Source organism: Lactuca virosa, chromosome 5 (genome assembly GCF_052849685.1).
Source record: "Lactuca virosa cultivar CGN04683 chromosome 5, Lactuca_virosa_CGN04683_v6, whole genome shotgun sequence".
NCBI lineage: Eukaryota > Viridiplantae > Streptophyta > Magnoliopsida > Asterales > Asteraceae > Lactuca > Lactuca virosa.
This window is the reverse complement of record NC_136430.1, coordinates 374,133,605-374,154,980: the sequence shown is the minus strand read 5'-3', so window position 1 is coordinate 374,154,980 and position 21,376 is coordinate 374,133,605. Positions and strand designations below refer to the sequence as shown.

The window sequence follows — 21,376 nt, the reverse complement described above, 5'->3', positions numbered from 1 at the left end:
AAAAAGAAAGAAGAATTAATATATAATAATTCAATAAGTTTAAAAAGAAGAATTGTAGAAATGGTCTTTGTAATTTGGTAAAAAGAGATAACTGCAAAAATGGTATCTGAGGGTAAAACTGTCATTTTAAAAAAGTTAACAACCAAATGTTAAAGTTAACGAAATAGAACCAAAACCACAGCTAAACCATCAAATAAGGACATTTTTTGCTAATAAACTTTCTTTGGATCTTACCCAAAAAAATTGGCAAATCATAGAGACTATTTTTGCAATTTTATCAAAAAATAAATAGTTGAAAAAAAAAATACATGAAACTGTTTTCAAACGGTGTTACTTTTAACAGACCTGTCAAAGTAGTAAAAAACAATAAAATAACCTCCCATTTGGACATGTTTTGTGACATATATGTAAACAGTAAACTGATCTTTAAAATCGTTTCATATTAAACATGATGTTTTTCGGGTCCCTTTTATGTATTTTTTTTTATTGGGTTTCAGCTTTCAACTTTCAACACAGAACAACTCTATTGGGCTATCAGCAATGGCCCAACGATAGTGTCATTATCAAAAGTCAAAACCACCATTATGATCACAAGTGATATCCTTCCCAAATTCAGTTATGTCCTCAACAATGCTGTGTGCTCCGGCACGCACCCGATTGCTGCCATCATTCTCACTTACCACTCCTCAACCCCTCTTCCGCCGGCTGAACTCTCTCGTCCTCCGCCGCAACTACCAACCACCGATCAAAATGTCGGCACAACACCAGATCGTCGAACACGTGGTCCTCTTCAAAGTGAAGCCCGATGTCGATTCTAGCAAAGTCGCGGCTATGCTCAGTGGACTCAACGGCTTAACATCACTCGACCTCACCGTCCACCTCTCCGCCGGACAACTCCTCCGGTCTCGGTCTTCTTCGCTTACCTTCACTCACATGCTTCACAGCCGTTACAGGTCAAAGGAGGATCTCCGGGAGTACGCCGCTCATCCTGAGCACGTTCGCGTGGTCACAGAGAATATAAAACCAATCATTGACGACATCATGGCCGTTGATTGGATATCTAATGACGCAAGTGTCTCGCCAAAGCCAGGGTCAGCGATGAGAGTTTCATTTTTGAAGTTAAAGGAGAATTTAGGGGAAAATGAGAAAGCTAGGGTTTTGGAAGTGATTGGAGGAATTAAATATCAGTTTCAATCGATCGAACAGCTAAGTTTGGGTGAGAATTTCTCTCATGAGAGGGCGAAAGGGTATACAATCGCTTCAATCGCTGTTTTGCCTGGGGCTGCTGATTTGGAGGCGTTGGATTCAAATGCTGAGCTTGTGAAGTCGCAGAAAGAGAAAGTCAGGGATTCAATAGAGAGCGTTGTGGTTGTTGATTACGTGATTCCACCTCCGCAGGTGGCTAACCTCTAATGGATGCCTGTTCCAGGTTCTTTACTTATACTTTTCTTCAAGTAAGTGTAACAGTATATTTAATCCGAAGTTGAATAATCTGTATGTTATGCGATGTTCTTGCTTATTAACATATTCGTCTTGGATTACAAATTCTCTTGCTTATCACTTTAGTTTCTTAATTCCTTCATTCTTTGCCAATTTGTATGGTTCTAGTGCAAAACAATGCGTGGTTTATTTCAGCTGAAGATAATGTTTACTTTTACATTTGAAAGTTTGTATAAGTAAACCAAAGGCTTCACTTTACACTGGTAATTAAGGTTAGAAATAGTGTTTTAGTTTAGCTTTGGCACCTAATTATATAAACTATTGAAATGGGGAATCTGCATGTAACCTACTTCGAAAACAAGTTGAGTTTCAGTCATGATGTTACCACTTACTAGATTCTTTAGTATATAGAGGGAAATTGCTAGGTTACAACCCTACATTATATAAGCTTGTTGAAGACAAACACATGAAAAACCTTGAGGTTAAGGGTCTAATGGCTAACCAAAGCTAAAGCTTTAGGAGTTAGCAAATAAATAGCAGTTTAGAAGGCGTTCAGGTTGCTGAATATGTTAAGGATGACGTTCTGAAGATAGAATATCAGCTGAAGGAGGCTAAAGATCAAAGCTAAAACATTTGGTTGCTAAAGGGCACGACACAAAAGAGATATGTACAAGAAGACGAAACAAGATTTGGCCGAAACCATTCAATAGAAAAAATAATAAACAACAAAATTCTAATAATAATAAAATTTTAGTAGTTCTATAAGGCTATCCGGCATACCCACCACTAACCACTATAGTGGTGGGTGTCACCTCATCACCACATTCAACCATTAAATCTATGGGATACCTATCACTAAAATACCACTTCAATTTTCATTAAATATCTCCATATCGGTTTTCGTTTGAAACGTCATTTGTGCGTCTTGAAATGACGTTTGCTCTTCTAGCAATTTTGGTTCCACTAGATTCATCATCGTCGTCTTGCTCTCTTGTATTTCGACATATCGATCAATTTTTTTTCAAAGATGATTGATAACGCTAGATCTCCTAGCCGACGAAGCCGCTTTCTTTGCTTTAGTTCTTCCGATGAGCCGACGAAGAGGTTGCTCATCTTCAAGATCCATCGGATCATCTTTGATGTAGATGTGTGTTCGTCCGTCCGATTGTTGGGAAGTTGCATCGGGTTTCTTGAAAGCTTCGAACCGAAAGAGGTTTGTGAAGTTCCTTCGGTTTGCTCTTTTCATTTTGGAGCATCCTTCAATTTTAGCCACGATTTGAGATATGGAAAAGGTTTGTGTGTTACCGTTATTTTTTCATATTGATCCAAAGCCGTCTTAAACACATCGAAATCGCTTGACCTGCTTTTGTGTAGATTGTTAAGGTTGTAAATTTTGCCGCATTCGATACATTTTAGCCTCAAATCATGCCATTTCGAACAAACTTGGTCGAGATTTCGACTTTCACCTCCCATTAAATCATAGAACACGTTTCTAACTTTTTCCTAAAAACAATTATAGGTTTGACTATCTCTTTCAATTGGGTCTTGGGAAGCCGATACCCACGCGTGTGCTAAACTCTCTTCTTCTTTTTTTGTCCATTGCACCTTATCAGTTGCTTTGGTTCACACGAGGGTTTTTTTTTTTTTTTTTGGTTGGGGTGGTGGTGAAGGTTGTGTTTCCCTTACAAAATTCGGCAAATGAGGGGGTTGTGAATGTTGTGGTTGGAAAAGTTGTTTGTATACGAAATATAAATTGTTGTTGAAAAAGTTGCGTTTGTTGGATAGGGGAACCACTTTGGAGCAAATTCATAAAACCACATTGAGGTGATTTCATGTTCGTGTATTGGCGGAGAGTTGTTTCTAATGCAAAAGCGTTATTGGGCTTTCAGTTTCAATAGTTTGGTGGGGTATTTTGGTTGGGATCCATTGTTTTTGGATTGCAAACAAAGTTGTATATGTAAATAAAGAAAAGAATAGTGTAAAAAATTAGGATGTGTATTGTGGTATTTATATAGATAAATGTTTGTTTTACTTTTTTTTTTATTTTTTTAAATATTGCCGTTCAACGGCTAGTCAAATGGGTCAAGGTCGAATCGATCATTGATTGGTTGTTGTGGAGCGTTGAACGGACCACAAATGACCATGACCACGAGCCACCATGAATAGTCGGGATGATGTTCGTGATCATGGTTCGTGACCACGTAAACAACGAGGTCATCCGTTGTTTGCATATTGGATGGTTTAAGGTACTCTTACTCAAAAACGTTATTCTTAGACCATTCGGTATGCATACAACAGTGGTCTCGTTTACGTGGCCACAAATCACGATTACAAACATCCCGACTATTTGTGGTGGCTCGTGGTCGTGGACATTTTTGGTCCATTCAACGCTCCACAACGACCAATAAATGCTCCATTTGACCTTTGACCAATTTGACTAGCCGTTGAACGACAATATTTCAAAAATTAATAAAAAGACAAACATATACCTATATAAATACCACAATACACAACCTAATGTATTACACCATTCTTCTCTTTCTCTATTTACACATACAACTTTGTTTACAATCTAAAAATCATAGATCCCAATCAAAATACCCCACCAAACTATCGGAATCGCAAGCCCGATAACACTTTTGCGTTAGATATAACTCCCCGCCAATATGCGAATATGAATCACCTCAAGGTGGTTTTATGAATTTGCTCAAAAGTGGTTACCCTATAAAAGAGGAAAAAGAGAATTTAGTACACGCGTGGGTATCGACTTTCCAAGACCTAATTGAGGGACATAGTTAAACCTATAATTGTTTTTTTGGAAAAAGTTCGAAACGTGTTCTATGATTTAATAGGAGGTGAAAGTCTAAAATGTACCGAATTCGGCAGAATTTACAACAACCTTAACAACCTACACAAAAGCGGGTCAAACGATTTCGATGTGTTTAAGGCAGCCTTGGATCAATATGAAAAAAATATCGGTAACCCGCAAACCTTTTCCATATCTCAAATCGTGGCTAAAATTGAAAGATGCTCCAAAATGGAAAGAGCAAACCGAAGGAACTTCACAAACCTCTTCCGGTTCAAAGCGTTCAAGAAACTCTGATGCAACTTCCCAACAATCGGACGCGTGAACACACATCGACATCAAACGATGATCCAATAGATCTTGAAAATGAGCAACCTCTTCGTCGGCCTATTGGAAGAACTGAAACATAGAAAACGACATTGGAATCTAACGTTATCGATCATTTTGACGAAAAAAATTGGTTAATATGTCCAAATACAAGAGAACAAGACAACGATGATGAGTCACGTGGAACAAAAAAAGGTTAGAAGTGCAAACGACGTTTCAAACGATATGGAGATATTGAAAATGAAAGCGGACGACTATGAGGGCGATGACTTGAAGATTTTTCTCGCAATGAAAGAGTCTATTCGAGCAAAATATAAGAATATGGGGTAGGTTTTTTTTTAATGTTTTTTTAACTATGTGTTTTTTTTAATTAATGTACTTTAAAAATTAATGTAATGTCTTATTTTAATTTAATGAAAAAACTAGTTTTTTTTACTATGTTTTTAATGTATTTTTGATTTAATTTTAATTAATAAATGATGTGGAGTTGTATTTCAGTGATAAATATCCCATAAGTTTAAGTGGTGACATCCATCACTATAGTGTTTTGTGATGGCTATATCGGATGACGTTATTTCTATGATCGCTTTTGTTATATGTTATTTGCTTGGTTTTGGATATGGAATCCCATTAAAGTAGTAATTTAATGGTGGTGTGTGTACTATTTTTGATATGTAGTATGTTATTCAGAAGTAAAGGGTGTTGAAAACTAATCAATGATATCACATTTTTACTTGCATTTAATGTTATTGTACTCTTCATGGAACACGTTGTAGCCACCCTTACGACACGCAAAAGATTGTATATGACGATTCAACTTTGTGTTGAGAGATTAAGCAAATAGATAGAGGAGAGGGGGGCAAGCGGGTGTTGCCCCCACCCCTACCCCTAACTTGTCCTATACTTTCGGTTTATTTTTATATGATATTGACATCTTAGGCACAATTATATTTTGATACAAAATAACATTGGCATATGATTGGGCTTTTGGCTCGTCGAGTGCCTAAGCGGTAAAGGAAAAAATCGAAGACCGCTTCTATGGAATTGAATAATTGACCATCTCCATTAATCTCAACACGGTTATTTACTATTTCCCGATCCTCAAACCAAGTCTTCAACAATTTCACTCACTAATCGACATCATAATTGATTTGCTAAGAAAAAAACATTGATCGATGATTTGAGATTTTAGGCAGAATTTATGATTTGTCTATGATTACTTTTTGTTTTATATTCAAGTAAGATCATGTTTTTGAGTCAATTGCATGTATAGACACGGCCAGTTGCAGATCTAAGATTTAAATAGATTGGTGGCACAAAAAATATCTAATAATTTTTTTTGAGTCGGGTAAAACGCATTTATATATGAGTAGCTTCTTTGTTTCACAGGTAACGATATAAAGGTACATGCATAATGAGAGATTCAAGATGCAGACCGTTAGTATGTTGAGACATTGTAAGTCTTCGTTTATGTTTATGTTTTATATCAGTTATGGCATCCCGAGTTTTAAAAACATAAACAAAACACATTTCTTCGAAAATGCTTTGATAATATCATTATCATATTTTTATGACAAATTTCAAATAATTAATTTTTTTAAAAGAATACTTTGATTTAATAAGCATAAACAAATCGGTATTTTCTGGCCGTAAAAATGGGGATGTCACACTTCCCCTACTACAACCAATTCCTACTAAACAAAACCAAATCTTCCTCAAAACCTTAAATTCAACAACCCCAACTCACTTCAATTAACAATAAACCCCTGAAAATTGTCGGCTTGTTGCTCTATTTTCCCTAAATACGAAGCTACATTAGTGATTGAATAACATTGTTAAGTATGATGGTTGATTGACTTAAGGTTGCCTAAGTAAAATGGTTCAAATCTATATATATATATATATATATATATATATATATATATATATATATATATATATATATATATATATATTGCATATGAGGTTGAGGAAAACATATATAAAGCGAAATTGTTATCCAAAACTCATAAAAGTAGCAAACAAATTGTAGATTCTAGTTAAAATTGAGACTCTTTTATACCGAAAAAACCATTGGTCGTTGAAATTAGAAGAACCTAGAGGTTGCTTCACTGACCATGACCATCAACAGAACCTAAAAAGGCAGAAGACAAAGGTAATCTTCTGATAGGAGTGGAATTGTTGATGAATATGGAACCAAATCACATCTTTTAATACACCAAAACTTGCAATAAAGGAAAATTGAAACAATTAAAGGAAATAACATTGATTTATCATCTATCATAAATCTAGAAAATCAAAATAAAATCCGAGTGAAACGAAAAGGATTGAACAGTCTTTTGACTATCTTCGTCAACTCTTTTGTATGCATCAGTACTTCGACTTCACAACGCAAATTATATATATATATATATATATATATATATATATATATATATATATAATTCGGGGGTATTTACGTCTTTTCCTTCAAAATATTTTTGTTTCTTTGAATTTTTTGGTTTTTAATGTTCCAAATGTGTTACAACATGCTTTCAAATCACAAAACGAATCTCGGGATACAAAACCATTTCTTTTGGATGATTTGAGATTTTTTTGGGTTTAAAATGGGGAAGTGGCAGTCAGAGGCGAAATTGTTTTCGGATTTTATGAAAATTTTCAAACTTCGTGGACACGGGTCGTGTTCAGCTAATTCTCAACATTTTCACCTAACACGGGTCGTGTCTACGCACCAGCAGAAACCAATTTTTCATCTTAAAATCGGGTTTTTGCCTCATTCTTACACAAACACTTCCCAAAACAGTTTTCTCTCCCCCAAGAAACCCTAAGGTTCGATTTTTCTTCAAAATCCCTTGATCCCTCCACGATTTTGCTTAAATCTTCAAAAGGTTTGATTTTTATTTTCTACACTTCATCTCCTACATCACACACCATTTTCTTGCACTTTCATGGTGGATTTGGAGATTTTCATAAACCCTAGGTCCGAAATTTCTTAAAATTTTTGGTGTTTTTGTGCTTGAATCTTCATGTAGGTAAGCTTGGGGAGGTTGAAGAGGAACTTCTCACCCACAACAACGCATCTCCACCAATGATTCGATACAATCTTTCCAATTCTTCAGTTGTGGATTATGTGTTTTTAAAGTCAAATTGCATGCCTTTGTGGTCATATTAGACTGGACAATCACTTGTAAATCATTCAAATCTAAGTTCCCCGCGAAATCTTGGTGGCCAAATTTGTGTTGACTGGACCCGTCAAACTGTTGACTTTTTGACTCGTTCACCTGTTGACTTTTTGCTCCTAAATTTTAAACATGGAAAACGAGCAACCTAAACGACCTAGGCATACTAAGTCATCAGCCCGTTGTCGTAGGTCCCCGTCACCACCGCCTCCACATCCACCTAATCCGGAACATTCCACCTAATCCGGAACATGGTGGTGTGATTTGTCTTGGCCCACTTCAAGTTGCCAAACTTAAAGCCTTCCTTCATCGCACACATACTATCCAAAAATTTACGCATGTGCCATCTCTCCGTGAGTTGCACATCTATCACCAAGTCCACAACTTGTTCCGAAACATTGGCTGGCAAGGGTTGCTGCAAGTCCATGAACTTAGCTATAAGGTCCCAACAGCCGAGTTCTTGTCCTCTGTCTATTTGGACCACGATGTCCTAAATTTCCGGCTCATGAACCATGATTATGCCCTTTCCTTAAACCAAATCAATGCCATTGTTGGGCCTCAATCGAAAACACTTTTGGCCCCAATTACCCAAATGCAGGATACAGTGATCTCACATGGTTGACTCAACTTACCCATCATCATCCTTATGTCTCAAGCGTGGCTAAAGCCTCATCCATCATCCATCATGTGATGAAGGCGGCTCATCCGATCATTGCTTCGCTCGTCATCCCTAGAGAGGAGTGAAACACCATTAGCGCTTGAGCTTAAAATCCTCTTTGCTATGGCCCACCCGGATGAAAACCTCATACCTCACTATGGGTCATTTCTTTGCAACAAACTCATCTGTCTCGGCACATCCCGATCGGGAAAAATCTATTGTGGTGACATTATCATGATGTTCGGCAAAAGTGCTCCGGTTCGGGCCCCATATCTCGGAAATCACCAGCCACTGCCCGGTGAGCCTTATCTCACCACAGCAGTGCTCGAGTCCATGCGACTGTTCCGATCGGTGGACGACAATCATAATTGCACCGTGGGCAAAAATCACGACCCAAAGCTCCTGATCACACCCGAGAACCGAAACATTCTTGCTCTCAAACGTCCTACCAACTTCACTGATTGGCAAATCACCCCGTACCTTTTCCCCGTCTCATATTCCAGTGAGGAAGATGAGGAAGGTGAAGAAAGTGAAGAGGATGGCGATGATGATGGTGGCTAGGAGGAACCACGAAATATTCATCCTACGGGTGGTGCCAACTCATCCCATGATGCAAGGTACCCGTCATATCACCAACAATACATGGATCAATTCCAATCAATTCACACCCGCCTTAACACCTACCATCAAGATCTCACTCTTCTATCCCAAAAATTTTCCACCTTCACCACCCAATATGCTCGGGATCAAGAGCGCCAACGCAAGCACGAGGAGGACTTTTGGACTTGGACCCGAAACCCCGGGTATTGCCGTCCTCCTCCTCCTCAATTGGTTGTTACGCCCTCTCCAAGCATCCGGGACGATGCTTATATTCAAGCTTTGGGAGGGGTAGAGTTGTACATTAGGATCACCTCCATACATCCTATTTTCTGCATAGCATTAAAAAAAATACGAGATGAAGACAATCTTTACATACGCTAGCTCCTTGAAGTGGGAAAATGAAAATCAAAATGAAAAAAATCGAAACGACCGGATCGTTATTGGAAGTGTAGAATCAGCTGTCATAACTAGGAGACCCAAACACCAGACCCCATCCTTAGAAAATATAAAAATGACATACTGAAACGTTTTGTGGGCGGTAATAACAGCTTTGTGATGATTTGCTTCTGAATGTTTAAAAAGAATCTTTATCGACAACTCTGGACCCACAGAACATGACCCTATTTGTTGACACGCGTTACCCTTGGGTAACCGAGGACCTTATATCAGATCCACACAGTCGAGAAGGACGAAGGGTAAAACTGTCACATCCGGTACCCAAGTCGAGTTTCAAGCACTAAATCGAAAAAAAAATCTCAAAGAAATTCAAAAGTTGATTGAAGAACTCAAAACTGAAGACAATATGCAAATTCAAGTTCAATCAAATCAAGAGCCACAACGAAGACAAATCGGGCGCAAGAGTTGTGTGATATGATATTTGTCGTCCTCTACCAAGTGAAAGCATAGAGCTTTGGGCTCCTACGAGGCTTAGCCCATTGCTGCTTCGACGAAAGCTAATTTGGTCATGCCGAGTTCTTAAGGACGCGTCGATTCTAATTCTTGACTATCTAGTCTTAAGGACATGAGATCCTGGACTGTGTTATTTTCGCTCACAAAGCTAATTAACTTATAAAATTTAAATAAAACAATGGTTGGATTATTGAGTTACACCGTTTCGTGGTCTTCCTCACTTTTGGAGTTTGTGATATATGAAAGGTAGCAGGATGGTCGCCTAGGTGTTAGTGATTGGAGCCCCATCGATGTAAAGTCTGATCGTACAATAAATAAATATATAAAAAAATAAATAAATAAATAAATACATAAAAGAATTTGTGCTTTTAAATTTTTTTTCGGTTCATTTTTCTTAAGCTTCTTTTGTACATATATTTCTTTTTCACGATTTTCATTGCATGCATTCGTTCTTAGCCTTTAGGATCTTTCTGTCCCCTTTTGTCCTATGTTTCTTTTTGACATCTAGAAATCGTCCTATTGCACCCGATTCTTGTTCTTTCTTAAGGACAAGAAAGGTCTAAGCTTGGAGAGATCTGTTAGGTGCATTTTGTGCACCTTTTTGCACATCTTTTAGTCCCTTTTGTGCATCCATTTAGTATAGTTGACTTTCATTTTTCTTGCATTTCATCAAAGTCATGTTATTCTATAGAACAACCTTATTTGACACTTTTCTGGTCTTTTCAGGTACACGGGAGGTTGAAATGCGTTTTGGGAGGTGCCAGGAAGCACGGGTGAAGATTTCGGGTTGATTGGATGCAAAACGAAAAAGTTCAAAAAATCAACATTGGACTTGGAAGCAGGAGCGAACACGGGCGTGTTTAATTTAAACTGAAAAGTGAGCACGAGTCGTGTTTGACCAAAAAGAGGCTGTTGACCATGCTGAACATGCCCCGTGTCAAAATAGGGTAAATCAACATGGGTCGTGTTGAGTGGAAATTGGCATGCCATCCTCGGTTCTTCTTCCAAAGTACAATGCTCAAAAATTGCTCCGCTGCACCAACACGACCTGTGTCAAAATAGGCTAAACTGACATGGGTCGTATTCAACATGGTCAACAACCTCTTTTTGGTCAAACACGCCCTGTGCTCACTTTTCAGTATAAATTCAACACACCCCGTGCTCGCTCATGCTTCCAAGTCCAATCTTGATTTTTCAACTTTTTCGTTTTGCATCCAATCAACCTGGAATCTTCACATGTGCTTCCCGGCACCTCCCAAAACACGTTTGTGACAACCGTCAATTTTTGGCCAAGTCAAAGTCAACTAAAGTCAACGAGTCAAACCGGTCAACTCATCTAACCCTTGTACATTAGGGTTTCCATTATGTTTCTTATTGAACAACTCGCAATCTTAATACAAAGTATCACTTAGAGTTTTCACGTGTTCGGAAATTCTAAACCTTAATCAGGGCAAGTGATGAAACTACTTGATAAAACATTATTCCTTAACCCTCAGGGGCATATAACAATCATAACGAGACTTAATGGGATGTACAAACCTTGCGTTGCGAAGCCAAACACTCAAAAAGGTCACAAAAGAAGTCTCTCCCAATCTCTTTCACTCTAACTCTCCTAAAACTCTCTAAGTAGGAGAAATCGCTACAAGTGTGTGTAATCTCTCCCAAATCTCTCCAAGAATGTCAAATCTCTCCCAAATCTCTCTAAGTATGCCAAATCTCTCCAAGTATGACAAATCTCTCCCAAATCTCTCTCAAAATCTCTCTCAACTTTTTATAATCACTCGGGGCATCCCGACCCTCGAATTTGACGAAAACTGCTCGAAAACGGAAGTCTACGCGAAAAACAGCCTTAAGGAGCCGAAACTCCTCTTAGGAACCGAAACTCCTCTTAGGAGCCGAACCTCTTAGGAGCCGAACCTCTTGAGAACCGAAACCCTCTCAACTGAAATGGACCGAGCGGTCGGTCTATTTCGGTCCCCTGACTAATCAGAACCGAGACCTGACTTTCGGCTCTTCCCTTCTTACCTTCGGTCCGAGAAGACTTCTCACTTTCGGTCCGAGAAGCACCTGCGCAGCCGAACCCCTCCACTCTCGGTCCCTTCTGATGAGCAGCCTGCGAGACCTCTCGGTTCCCATGCACAATCGAGCCTCGCCTTCGGTTCTATGCTCCTAAGGAGCCGAGCCTGCGCACCTTCGGCCCTGAAGTTCGGATTTCAGCAATTCCTACCCGGTTTTCAATATTTTTAGCGTTTTGAGCCCGTTTTTCGAGATTTTAACGCGGGTTTTTCACCCAAACTCGTATTTTAACATAATAAACCCCAAATATTCATATTTTAATTATATTTTGGGGAAAATCCTTGCCTAAGAATAAAATCTAGTTGGTAAGATATTTAGGAGGAGTGTTGACTTATCCTTTGAACAAGGATACAAGCAACCTCCCCATACCTTCATAGTACAACCCCTAGTCACTATTCACCCATACCTAGTCAATCATTGTCCTTTTCCCACTCTTTTTCAACCATAATGTTGAACAAAAGCTGGAGATATCCTCCCCTTTCCTCCCACTTTATTCACTCTTTCTTAAGAAGAACAAACACCTCTCTTCCACTTTCTCTCTCTCTAAAAATTCGAGATTCAAAGGCTGGTCTTGGGTTTTTCCTCCACATTTGGTAAGTATCTTCCTCCCACACTTAGATATTCTACTATCTTTCATCCAAATCATAGATTGCTTACACAAATATCGTCATATTTGTGTTAGATCTTCAAATCTTCAAGCACCTCCCAAGTGTTCTTGAGTTGAGCACTTCTTTTCTCCATCATCCATCTACTGAAATCACTCAAGGTGAGTTCATACCCCTATCTTTTCATGTTTTTCTTAAGTTTTAAGGGGGGGGGGGGGAATACAAGTTAAAACACCAAGAACTCAACTAAACTCATTTAACAGCCTTCATCAGAAAAGTTCAACTCCATTCATAGACTGTTTTGGTCAACTTAAACATTTTTGTTTTCAAAACTGTATTAGGTGCAAATAGTTCAGGTTCATACCTTTAAAATGACTACTTGCACATCACCATACGATTTTTCTACGATTTATGGTGATTTTTACAAAACTGCCTATCATTTCAAAAACGAATTCGGACCAGTCTGTGAATATGAACATTTTAACACAAGTTAAAGACTTCCAAAAATCATAATAAAAATTATGAACAAACTAGACACATTTTATGAACTCTCAGAATTTATGGATTCAGTTTTCGACTTCGTATGATTTTTCTATGATTTTTCTAAAACAGTGCAGAACGGTTAAAAACTAGTTAACAGCTTATAACTTTCATAACACTTTGTATTATGTTGAGCAAAGTGTATAAAAATAAGTTCTAAATATTGAATGTATTATCTTGTTAGTTTATCATCTTAAACTGAAATTTAGTCATTCATGATAAGGTTTACTCATTCGCTTCGAGCACATATAATAAACTTCAATAAGTATAGTTTATGGATTTTACTACACGAAAAAGGTTTTACTCTCAAAACAAATGGGTTTTTCATATCCTACGTGATAAACTATAATAGTAATAGTTTAAGGATTTCATATCACTAATTTATTCAGAAAAGTTGATTTTACTTCCTTCACGGAAGAGGTTTTAATATCAAACTGTGTGTAAACTAGTTAACTTAGGTTGTGAGGCAATTCTCTCCCCGTACGTTCGAGTATGGGATCCCAATTCCTGTAAGTTATAACCATATTCTCTTGTAGGGAGAGCGTGATAATTGTGTATAGATCTATATTGGGTTTGACACCCCACACCTTGCTGCTAGCTACAGTGGGACCTGCAGGTCTACGGGTGACAAGAGTCATAGTATCTTAACGTCTGAAAAACGTTGTGCAGGTTATTTCTCGTCATAGTATGGTTATAGCGACTCACATAGGTAGTTAACAATCATCCAAGTTTACATGGAAAATTCTACTTTGAAAAAGGGTTTTACTTCTAAAACTAAACGAGTTTATGTCGATTTAAACTTGCAAAAATTACTTTAAGTATGAGAAAATACTTGTTCATTTTCGGTCCTGGGATTTAGGACTACCTAACTTTAAAAAGGGGTTTTACTTCTAAACTAAACGAGTTTATGCCGATTTAAAACCACTTTTATATCTTTAAGTATGGAAAATACTTGTTTATTTCCGCTCCTGGGATTTAGGACCACATAACTTTTATAAGGAAAATATAGGATTTTCTTTGGAATCATATCTCTGTTAAAACTATATTTCATCTAGAATTGTTAGACTTCAGCTATAATTGCTAAGTGTATATGCTAGAGTTATATAAGAATCTAGTCATAATCGACTTAGAATTGGTGGGCCCGCCTTACTTCCTGTTCCTTGTTTGGTTGTGGACCTAGGGCAGACCCATTATATTCGACGGTTTATTTAACTTAAATTTTATATAACTTATATACACTGGGCGATTATAGAAGGAAATCTATGGGTCTTTCTAGGGTTCATTATCGCATAACATAGAAGCATCCATTTCACTTAATAAAGAAAATATTGGATTTTCTGGAAACATACTTTGTCGCTTTTACAAGGAAAACGGTTTCTTTCTCAAACAAAACTCTTATGAACTCACCAACTTAATTGTTGACACTCTTTCAAAACTACTTGTATTCTCAGGAAATCAGTGAAACAGGCAAACCAACAGCATTTTGAGGATGGGACGATAAATCGTCAAACGCTTCATTTTGTCATCATAATGTAATTGATTTTGAAACATGTAAACTTATTCCATGGTGTAACCTTTTCAATTATATTTATGATGGTTGTATTTACTTTGAGCACTATTATATTCGTTGTTGTGATACTATACATGAAGTCCTCCACCCTTGGACGTTTCCGCCATCCTTGGTTTGGGGGTGTGACAACGTTTCAACCTCCCGTTTACCTGAAAAGACCATAAAAGCGTGCAAATAAGGTTGTTCTGGAGAAATGCAAGAAAAATGAAAGGCAACTATGCTAAATGAATGCACAAAAAGGACTAAAAGCTGTGCACAAAATGCACCTAACACATCTCCCCAAACTTAGACCTTTCTTGTCCTCAAGAAAGAACAAGAATCGGGCGAAATATGACGATTTCTAGATGGCAAAAAGAAACATAGGACAAAAGAGGACAGAAAGATCCTAAAGGCTAAGAACGAATGCATGCAATCAAAATCATGAAAGAGAAATATATGTACAAAAGAAGTCTAAGAAAAATGAACCGAAGAAAAATTTAAAAACACAAATTTATTTATTTATTTATTTATTTATTCATTTTTGTACGATCAGACTTTACATCGATGGGCCTCCAATCACTAAGACCTAGGCGACCATCCTGCTACCTTTACCACAGACTCCCAATGTAAGGAAGACCACGAAACGGTTTAACCCAATAATCCAACCATAGTTTTATTTTAACTTTATACCTTAATTAGCTTTGTGAGCGAAAGTAACACGGTTCAGGATCTCATGTCCCTAAGACTCAAATAGTCAAGAATCAGAATCGACGCGTCCTTAGGAACCCGACATGACCAAATCAGCTTTCGTCGAAGCAGGAATGGGCCAAGCCCCGTAGGAGCCCAGAGCTCTATGCTTTCACTTGGTAGAGGACGACAAATATCATATCACACGGCTCTTGCGCCAGATTTGTCTTCGTTGTGGCTCTTGATTTGATTGAACTTGAATTTGCATATTGTCTTCAGTTTGAGTTCTTCAATCAACTTTTGAATTTCTTTAAGATTTTTTTTTCGATTTAGTGCTTGAAATTCGACTTGGGTACCGGATGTGACAGTTGTACCCTTCTTCCTTCTCGACTGTGTGGATCTGATATAAGGTCCTCAGTTACCCAAGGGTAACGCGTGTCAACAAATAGGGACATGTTCTGTGGGTCCAGAGTTGTCGATAAAGATTCTTTTTAAACATTCAGAAGCAAATCATCCCAAAGCTGTTATTACCGCCCACAAAACGTTTCAGTATGCCATTTTTTTTATTTTCTAAGGATGGGGTCTCAGATTACTGTGTTTGGGTCACCTAGTTATGACAGTTGATTATACACTTCCAATAACGATCCGGTCGCTTCAGATTTTTTTCATTTTGATTTTGATTTTCCCATTTCGTGGAGTTAGCGTATGTAAGATTGTCTTCATCTCGTATTTTTTTAATGCTATGCAGAAAATGGGATGCAAAAATTTTAAAACTTGAACATATATATATATATATATATATATATATATATATATATATATATATATATATATATATATTGTTTTTTTATTTTTAATGCATGAAAATGAAAATGCATCGAGATGATCCTAATGTACAACTCTATTCCTTCCCAAGCTTGAATATAAGCATCGTCCCCGATGCTTGGAGAGGGCAGAACAACCTATTGATGACGAGGAGGAGGAGGAGGGTAGTACCCGGGGTTTCGGGTCCAAGTCCAAAAGTCATCGTCATGCTTGCGTTGGCGCTCTTGATCCCGGACATATTGGGTGGTGAAGGTGGAAAAGTTTTGGTTTAGAAGCGTGAGGTCTTGATGGTAGGTGTCAAGGCGGGTGTGAATTGATTGGAATTGATCAATGTATTGTTGGTGATATGACAGGTGCCTAGCATCATGGGATGAGATGGCACCACTCGTGGGCGGAATATTTCGTGGTTCCTCCTCTCCACCATCATCATCGCCATCCTCTTCACCTTCTTCACTGGAATAGGAGACGGGGGAAAAGGTACGGGGTGATGTGCCAATCAGTGAAGTTGGTAGGACGTTTGAGAGCAAGAATGTTTTGTTTCTCGGGTGTGATCAGGAGCTTTGGGTCGTGATTTTGGCCCACAGTCCAATCATGATTGCCGTCCACCGATCGGAACAGTCTCATGGACTCGAGCACTGCTGTGGTGAGATAAGGCTCACCGGGCAGTGGCTGGTGATTTCCGGGATATGGGGCCCGGACTGGAGCACTTTTGGCGAACATCCTGATAATGCCACCACAATAGATTTTTCCTGATCGGGATGTGCTGAGACGGATGAGTTTGTTGCAAAGAAATGAACCATAGTGAGGTATGAGGTTTTCATCCGGGTGGGCCATAGCAAAAAGGATTTTTAGCTCAAGCGCTAATGGTGTTTCACTCCTCTCTAGGGATGACGAGCGAAGCAATGATCTGATGAGCCACCTTCATCACAGGATGGATGAGGGATGAGGCTTTAGCCACGCTTGAGACATAAGGATGCTGATGGGTAAGTTGAGTCCACCACGTAAGACCAATGTATCCTGCAATTGGGTCATTGGGGCCAAAAGTGCTTTTGGTTGAGGCCCCAACAATGACATTGATTTGGTTCAAGGAAAGGGCATAATCATGGTCCATGAGCCGGAAATTTAGGACACCGTGGTCCAAATAGACGGATGACAAGAACTCGACTGTTGGGACCTTATAGCTGAGTTCATGGACTTGCAGCAACCCTTGCCAGCCAATGTTTCAGAACAAGGTGTGGACTTGGTGATAGATGTGCAACTGACGGAGAGATGACACATGCGTAAATTTTTGGATAGTATGTGTGTGCTGAAGGAAGGCTTCAAGTTTGGCAACTTGAAGTGGGCCAAGACAAATCACACCACCATGTTCCAGATTAGGTGGAGGTGGAGGCGGTGGTGACAGGGACCTACGACGACGGGCTGATGACTTAGTGTGCCTAGGTCGTTTAGGTTGCTCGTTCTCCATGTTCAAAAATTGGGGGCAAACAAGTCAACATGTTAACGAGTCAAAAGTCAACTGTTTGACGGGTCTAGTCAACACAATTTTGGCCCCCAAGATTTCGCGGGAAACTCAGATTTGACTGATTTACAAGTGATTGTCCAGTCTAATATAACCACAAATGCATGCAATTTGACTTTAAAATGACATAATCCACAATTGAAGAATCAGAAAGATTGTACCGAATCGTTGGTGGAGATACGTTGTTGTGGGTGAGAAGTTCCTCTTCAACCTTCCCACGCTTGCCTAGGTTTTATGAAAATCCCCAAATCCACCATGAAAGTGCAAGAAAATGGTATGTGTATGTGTGTGTGATGTAGGAGATGAAGTGTAGAAAATAAAAATCAAACCTTTTTGAAGATTTAAGCAAAATCGTGGAGGAATCAAGGGATTTTGAAGAAAAATCGGACCTTGGGGTTTCTTGGAGGAGAGAAACTGTTTTGGGAAGTGTTTGTATAAGAATGAGGCAATATCCCAATTTTAAGATGAACAACTGGTTTCTGCTGGTGCGCAGACACGACATGTCCTTTTAGGCCAAACCAACACGCGCCGTGTTAGGTGAAAAATGTTGAGAATTAGCTGAACACGACCCGTGTCATTTTGCACTAAAGGAACACGACCAGTGTCCACGAGGTTTGAAAAATTTCATAAAATCCAAACTTGACCCGTGTTGAGTTTCAGGCAAAAATGAACACGACCCGTGTTCGCCTCTGACTGCCGCTTCCCTATTTTGAACCAAAAAAATCCCAAATCGTCCAAAAGAAATGGTTTTGCACCCCGAGATTCGTTTTGTGATTTGAAAGCATGTTGTAACACATTTGGAACATTAAAAACCAAACATTTCAAAGAAACGAAAATGTTTTGAAGGAAAAGACGAATATACCCTCGGGTTGCCTCCCGGTTAGCCGCCATTGTTTTAAGTCGTTGGCTCGACTTGGCCCCTGAATATGCTTCATTCTTGTTATGTGGGGTTCTCAACCACTTCTAGCTTATCATTCTTCACCTCGAATCCCTTGTAAAACATTTCAATCTATGACCATTGACTTTGAATATTTTTCCGGTTTGTTGGCTTGTGATTTCCACCGCACCATGGTCAAATACTTTGGCGACCACAAAAGAACCAACCCATCTTGATCTTAACTTCCCTGATATCAACTTGAACCTCGAGTGGTAAAGAATCACTTTTTGACCCTTTGTGAAAGTCTTCTGGGAGAGCATTTTGTCATGATACGCCTTTGTCTTCTTTTTGTAAATCATTTCATTCTCATACGCATCATTTATAATCTCATCTAACTCTTGAATGTCTAACTTCCTTTTGTTGCCCGTTTCATCTTCATTCAAGTTGAATTTCTTTACAGCGCAAAAAGCTTTGTGCTCAAGCTCTACCGGAAGACGCATGGTTTCCCAAACACTAGCCGATATGGAGACATACCATTAGGAGTCTTGAAAGCGGTCCGCTATGCTCATAAGGCATCAACCATATGCTCCGGTCTTGCGGTTTGTATTGACTGTTTTCTCCAGTATTCCTTTGATTTGCCTATTAGAGACCTCTGCTTGCCCATTGGTTTGGGGGTGATAGGTTGTTGAGACTTTATGAGTCACCCCATACTTTTTCAAGACAACTTTAAGCATTCGGTTGCAGAAATGAGTCCCACCATCACTTATGAGAGCTTTTGGAGTGCCAAACCGAGAGAAAATATGTGCTTTAAGGAAATCCACAACAACTTTGGAATCATTTGTACGGGTGGCCTTAGCCTCCACCCATTTGGACACATAGTCCACCGCCAACAAAATATATGAACAACCAAAAGAGGGCGGAAATGGTCCTATGAAGTTTGTACCCTACACATCGAATATTTCACAAACTAAGATGGGGGTAAGGGGCATTTGATTCCTAGAACTTATGGACCTGGATTTTTGGCACTTATCACAATGTGCGCATAACACATAATAATCATGAAAAATAGTAGGCCAATAAAATCCGTTATCTAAGACTTTTCTAGCTGTCATTTGGGGTTTGAAATGACCTCCACAAGCATAAGAATGACAAAAGTTAAGTATAGATTGTACCTCATTTTGCTCAACACACCTTCGAATCATTTGGTCCCGCAATACTTCCAAAGGTATGGCTCATCTTATACATAATTCTTTGCCTCCTTCTTGATTTTGTCCTTTTGCCAACGTGTGGATTCCGGTGGGAATTGATTTGTGACCAAGTAGTTGACAATGTCCGCATACCATGGTGCTTCTTTGGTAACGAACAAATGCTCATCGGGAAATGTGTCACGGATTGGTATACCATCTTCGAGTGATACAATACGGCTAAGGTGATCTGCAACTAAATTGTCCTTCCCGCTTTTGTCCTTAATCTCTATATCGAACTCTTGAAAAAGCAACATCCACGGTATTAACCTCAGCTTCAAATCTTTCTTGGTTAGTAAATGCTTTATCACTGCATGGTCCGAATAGATGATCACTTTAGTCCCAAGGAGGTATTGTCCGGACTTCTCTAGTGCAAAGACAATAGCAAGTAACTATTTTTTTGTTGCGGTATAGTTGCTTTGTGCATTATCAAGGGTCTTGGACGCATAGTAAATGACATGATGAGCTCGGTCCACCTTTTGTCCCAAAACCGCCTCAACCGCAATATTTCTAGCATCAAACATGATCTCGAATGGAAGATCCCAATTTGGTGGTTGAATGATGGGGGCGGATGTCAACAGATCCTTCAAACGATCAAATGCACTTTTACATGCATCACTAAACTCGAACTCGACCTCTTTTTGTAGAAGTTGGCACATCAGCACCGTGATTTTGGAAAAGTCTTTGATGAATCGTCGATAAAAACCTGCATGGCCAAAAAAAGAACGCACTTCCCGGACATTTGTCGGGTATGGTAAGCTCTTAATGACATCAATTTTGGCCTTGTCTACTTCTAATCTTTTTTTGAGACACCACATGTCCAAGTATCAAGCCCTTGTCAACCATAAAATGACATTTTTCATAATTAAAGACTATATTTGTGTCAATGCACCTTTGTAAGATTTTGGTGAGGTTTTGCAAACATTCGTTAAAGGAATTTCCATAAACAGTGAAATCGTCCATGAAAACCTCTATGGTATTTTCAACATATTCTAAAAATATGCTCACCATGCATCTTTGAAAAGTTACGGGTGCATTGCACAAACCAAAGGGCATGCGTCTATACGCAAAGGTGCCAAAAGGACATGTAAAATGTGGTTTTCTCTTGATCTTCCGGGGCAACCAGAATTTGGTCAAAACCCGAAAAACCATCAAGGCAACAATAGTGGGATTTCCCGGCCAATCTTTCAAGCATTTGATCGATGAATGGTAAAGGGAAATGCTCTTTGGGGGTGGAAGCATTCAGCTTCCTATAATCTATACAAACTCTCCACCTATTTTGCACACAGGTGGATACCAAATCCCCCTAAGAGTATTTGACAACTGTGACTCCGACTTTTTTCGGGACAACTTCTACGGGACTTACCCACTTACTATTAGAAATGTGATAGATTACACCTGCATCCAAGAGCTTAATGATCTTCTTTTTCACCACCTCCATCATGGGTGGATTCAGTTTTCTTTGGGCTTTGCGGGTTGTCTTGAAATCCTCTTCCATCGCTATTTTATGCATGCATAATGATGGACTCAACCCC

The 21,376-nt window shown here is 38.9% G+C and overlaps 2 protein-coding genes and 1 pseudogene across 2 annotated transcripts; 1 reads left to right on the top strand and 2 right to left on the bottom strand.

The window, feature by feature from the left end:
• The first annotated feature begins 582 nt into the window (after positions 1–582).
• On the top strand, positions 583–1,545 carry LOC145117506 (stress-response A/B barrel domain-containing protein UP3 pseudogene; annotated as a pseudogene).
• A 17,153-nt stretch (positions 1,546–18,698) lies between these two features.
• Positions 18,699–19,097, bottom strand: LOC145113656 (uncharacterized). Its single transcript, XM_079049720.1, has one exon. The coding sequence runs from the start codon at positions 19,095–19,097 to the stop codon at positions 18,699–18,701; it is 399 nt and encodes a 132-aa protein (XP_078905846.1).
• Positions 19,098–19,172: 75 nt separating this feature from the next.
• On the bottom strand, positions 19,173–21,339 carry LOC145113655 (uncharacterized). The gene is made up of 4 exons (XM_079049719.1): positions 21,208–21,339; positions 20,318–20,425; positions 19,841–20,233; positions 19,173–19,541 (listed from the first exon to the last, which is right to left on the bottom strand). The coding sequence occupies exons 1-4, from the start codon at positions 21,337–21,339 to the stop codon at positions 19,173–19,175; spliced, it is 1,002 nt and encodes a 333-aa protein (XP_078905845.1).
• Between the last annotated feature and the right edge of the window lie 37 nt (positions 21,340–21,376).